At 40.1% G+C, this 3802-nt stretch overlaps 1 protein-coding gene across 1 annotated transcript; it reads right to left on the minus strand.

The window, feature by feature from the left end:
- Positions 1–948: 948 nt before the first annotated feature.
- On the minus strand, positions 949–3381 carry LOC140798947 (putative pentatricopeptide repeat-containing protein At3g49142). The gene has a single exon (XM_073153037.1). It carries the CDS (start codon positions 3116–3118, stop codon positions 1082–1084), a length of 2037 nt encoding a protein of 678 aa, XP_073009138.1. The 5' UTR covers positions 3119–3381; the 3' UTR covers positions 949–1081.
- Positions 3382–3802: the final 421 nt, after the last annotated feature.

Raw genomic sequence — 3802 nt, forward strand, 5'->3', positions numbered from 1 at the left:
CCCCTAATCAAATGTAGTAGTTTTAGGCAGTGAGACATGTATTTGCCACTATTATGCATGGAACAGCCATTACTTCTCTTGGGTCATCCATTGACAAGGGTCACCCAACTTTTACTTGAGCAATGGAATATATCATATCAATATGAATAGTAAGTAACCATGTGTTTTGTTTCATTTTGTCACATTGAATATGTGAATTATATGCACTTTATTATAACAAAATATGTATTTATTATAATAAATATATGCACTTAGTTTTATATACTAAATTAAAAAAATTAAATACAATTAAATTGCAAAAGCCTCCGGCTCTTTTTAATCTCAACCACATTTTCCTTCTGCAATTTTCAGAAATTATCTCCTATCCAGATGGTATAATTGGCTCATCTATGCAAGCACAATATCTATTACATATAGGAGCCTTGAAACTGTCAAATTTTACAACCAACTGCAAAGTTTGAAACTATCTTCCTACCCTCATGCAACAAATTAAATATACACATCTTGTAGTTCTAAACAACAAAGATAATTGTCTGAATAATGCATACTGCTCTGCAATCATGTTATCCATAAAAAAAACAGGCTTCTCTGACAATAAGTTTTGAATGGAGCTGGTTGCAACCAAGATGCTTTTCTACAATTTAACAACCAAATGATAGAATAAACCAAAGTAATTGAACTTGGAAATGTTGAAAATCTTCCGCATACCACCTCTGGACATCTCAACACTCAAGCCTTTCTAAGAAGAAAACATAGATGGACAACATAGTTACAGAATATCCGTGAATGCTCTTCATCTATCCCTACCTGCTATTCACATGTTTGAGGGATCTAAATCTTAAAGACAACTGGAATTAAAAAATTACTAGCTATGTAATGCATCCTTCTCTAACTTCTCTTTTGCAACAAATGCATAATAATCACTTCTATGAGCGGAAGAATCACAAGAATAATCATTATGATGCTTAGAACTTTTGTGAAATGGTATTGAATGTTCTGCACCAACAACAACATAAATTGACCAACAAAACATGATGTTGCAAGATGTTATATCTCATGGTTCCTAACATTTGAAGCCTTGTCACCAGTAATCTCCGCATGAGCAAACCCCATGGTCAATATGGTGAAATCTATTAGTGTCCTTAAGAATAATCTCCCTCTCAGTGATGATCGAAATGAGCTTGGCAGCATGATGGCAGTCTCCACACATCCTGAGGTTCATTGTTATCCTTATAGGTGTCCCTGGCCTTGTGTTTATAAGAACAAATGCAATAGCCAGCTTTTCACTGTGCACGGAAAGGTGGCCCTCCTTGTCTTCCTCCTCAACATCATGAAGAGCAGTATCAGTAGCAGCAACATAACCCAAATCCTTCATTCTTCCAAATAAAGCATCCAGTTTCTCATATATCTTTTCAGACTGCGGATGCGATGTGTCACCTACATGAAATGTATGGACCCTATTTCCTAACTTGACATTACTACAACCTGGTACTTTCTTGATGCCTTTGCTCAGCATTACCCTCCTCACTGACATGACTTCTCCCCATCTTCCTGCTTTTGCATAAATATTGGATAAAAGAACATAATATCCTGATTGAGTAGGAACCAATTTAAACAAATTATCTGCAGCAATCAACCCAATTTCCATGTCAGAATGAACCCGACAAGCACCTAGCAGAGCTCCCCAAACTCTCTCATTTGGCTCAATGGGCATCCTTATGATGAAATCATAAGCTTCCTCAATGCATCCAGCACGTCCTAAAAGGTCCACCATGCAGGCGTAATGTTCAACTTTTGGATTAATATGATATTTATTGGTCATACAGTGAAAGTAGTACTTCCCCTCGCTCAAAAGCCCAGCATGGCTGCATGCAGAAAGAACTGAAACAAAGGCTATGGAATCAGGTCGCAGACCTGACTCTTGCATCTGCTCAAAGAGTCTAACAGCATCTAGGCCGCACCCATGCATACCATAAGCTGAAATGATTGAGGTCCATGACACAACATCGCGTTCACGCATACCATCAAAAACTTCTCTTGCGTCCTTCAAGCATCCACAGTTAGCATACATATCCATCACAGCATTCTCAAGCACCATATTTGGGCACATCCTTTTTTTCCTAATAAGCTCATGAATCTGTTTCCCTAAGTCAAATGCCGAGAGATCCCCACAAGCAGGAAGCACACTGGCAAGTGTCACTACATCAGGTTCCACACCATCCTTCTCCATATCATTAAACAGCTCAATTGCTTCTGCTGCCATCGAGTTATTTGCATAGATAGCAATCATAGCATTCCAAGAGATCAACCCTTTCTTAGGCATAGCGTCAAAGACTTTCTTTATAAATGTGATATTTTCAGATGGCGCATTCTCCATGGCCGGCAAAATGCTTGCCATAGTTCCTGCATCAGGCTTTGGTCTCCCAACTGTCACCATCTCCTTGCAGACCTCAATCGCACGGTCTAAAAGCCCTCCATGAGCAAACCCAGCAATCATTGCATTCCAGGACACTGAATCCCGATGCGACATTTCTCCAAACACCCTGAAAGCATCACCCGAACATGCACACAGAGAATACATTGTAATTAATGTATTACCCACGAAGAGGTTCGAGTCGAGCCCAAGCTTCCCAACAATAGCGTGAACTTGGCGACCGACAGCGAGGTCTCCAGAGCCAGAGCAGGCCTTGAGAGCGCAAGGATAAGTGTAGTGATCCGGCTTCGCATTAATTTGTCCCCGACCCATGTGAGAGAATAGGAGAAGCGCATCTCGGTGGCGGCGGTGGGTGACGTAGCCACGGATCATGACGTTGAAGAATATGGTGGTCTTGTGGGAAATTTCGTCGAACATTCTGCGGGCGTAGGAGACGTCCCCGCATGCGGCATAAGCACGGATGAGTTTGATTTGGACGGAGGGGTCGGAGATGAGGTGGGGAAGGGAGAGGAGATGGGAGTGGAGAGATTGGAGATTGGGGAGGGAGGAAGGGGACTGGCATTGGTCTATGAGTTGGAGTACGGGGTGGTCTGGGATAGAGCGGGGGATGGAATGGAGGAGGGATTTGGAGGGGAATGAAGTGGGTTTCTTGATGGTGAGGAGAAGCGGGAGGGTGGATCTCATCAACTTGGTTGAGCTACAAGAGTTTTCTCCATTGCAACCTGAGATAGTTCAGCATCTCAATATTAGTCTCCAGCTTTTGTTTTCAGACAGCATGGAAATGATGGAATACTACTGTACTCAAAGCCACGTCAAAGTTCATGCTTTTGTTAGAATATGAATTTGGATACGGCTATTAGACGGATAACAAAAATTAATATCATATACTAACTAAAACGTCAGAGGGATACTGATCGAATCATAAACGGATACGGATATAAATTATATCTTCAGTTGGTTCTTAGAAAAGATAGTGAAAGACGTTTTACTAACATAGATTATGAAGTTTTTTTATCAGAGTCAGACATAATATTATCCTAAAAATTCCTGACAATATATGCATGAAAATGTATAATTTGTACTTGAACTCGTCGGTAGCTTCTTTAGAAAAGCACAGCATAAATCATAATGGTTCTTTGCTATTTCCTGATGATTCCTGATTTTTTTTCTTCTTTCTATTCTTGCATTTAAAATTACACAGGAGAATCATATCAGTGTATGTGCAAGGGGTCATCCAGCTTTAACTTCTTTGCTATATGTTTATATATACATATATACAGAGTTCCAAATGCTTACTTTTTCCCTAAGTTTGTACATGGACTTCTTCTCAATATGCATCGCCTTCTTAGATTTCAAAGCTTTAGATAA

Source organism: Typha latifolia, chromosome 12 (genome assembly GCF_019914945.1).
Source record: "Typha latifolia isolate L0001 chromosome 12, TyphaL0001v2, whole genome shotgun sequence".
Taxonomy (NCBI): Eukaryota; Viridiplantae; Streptophyta; class Magnoliopsida; order Poales; family Typhaceae; genus Typha; species Typha latifolia.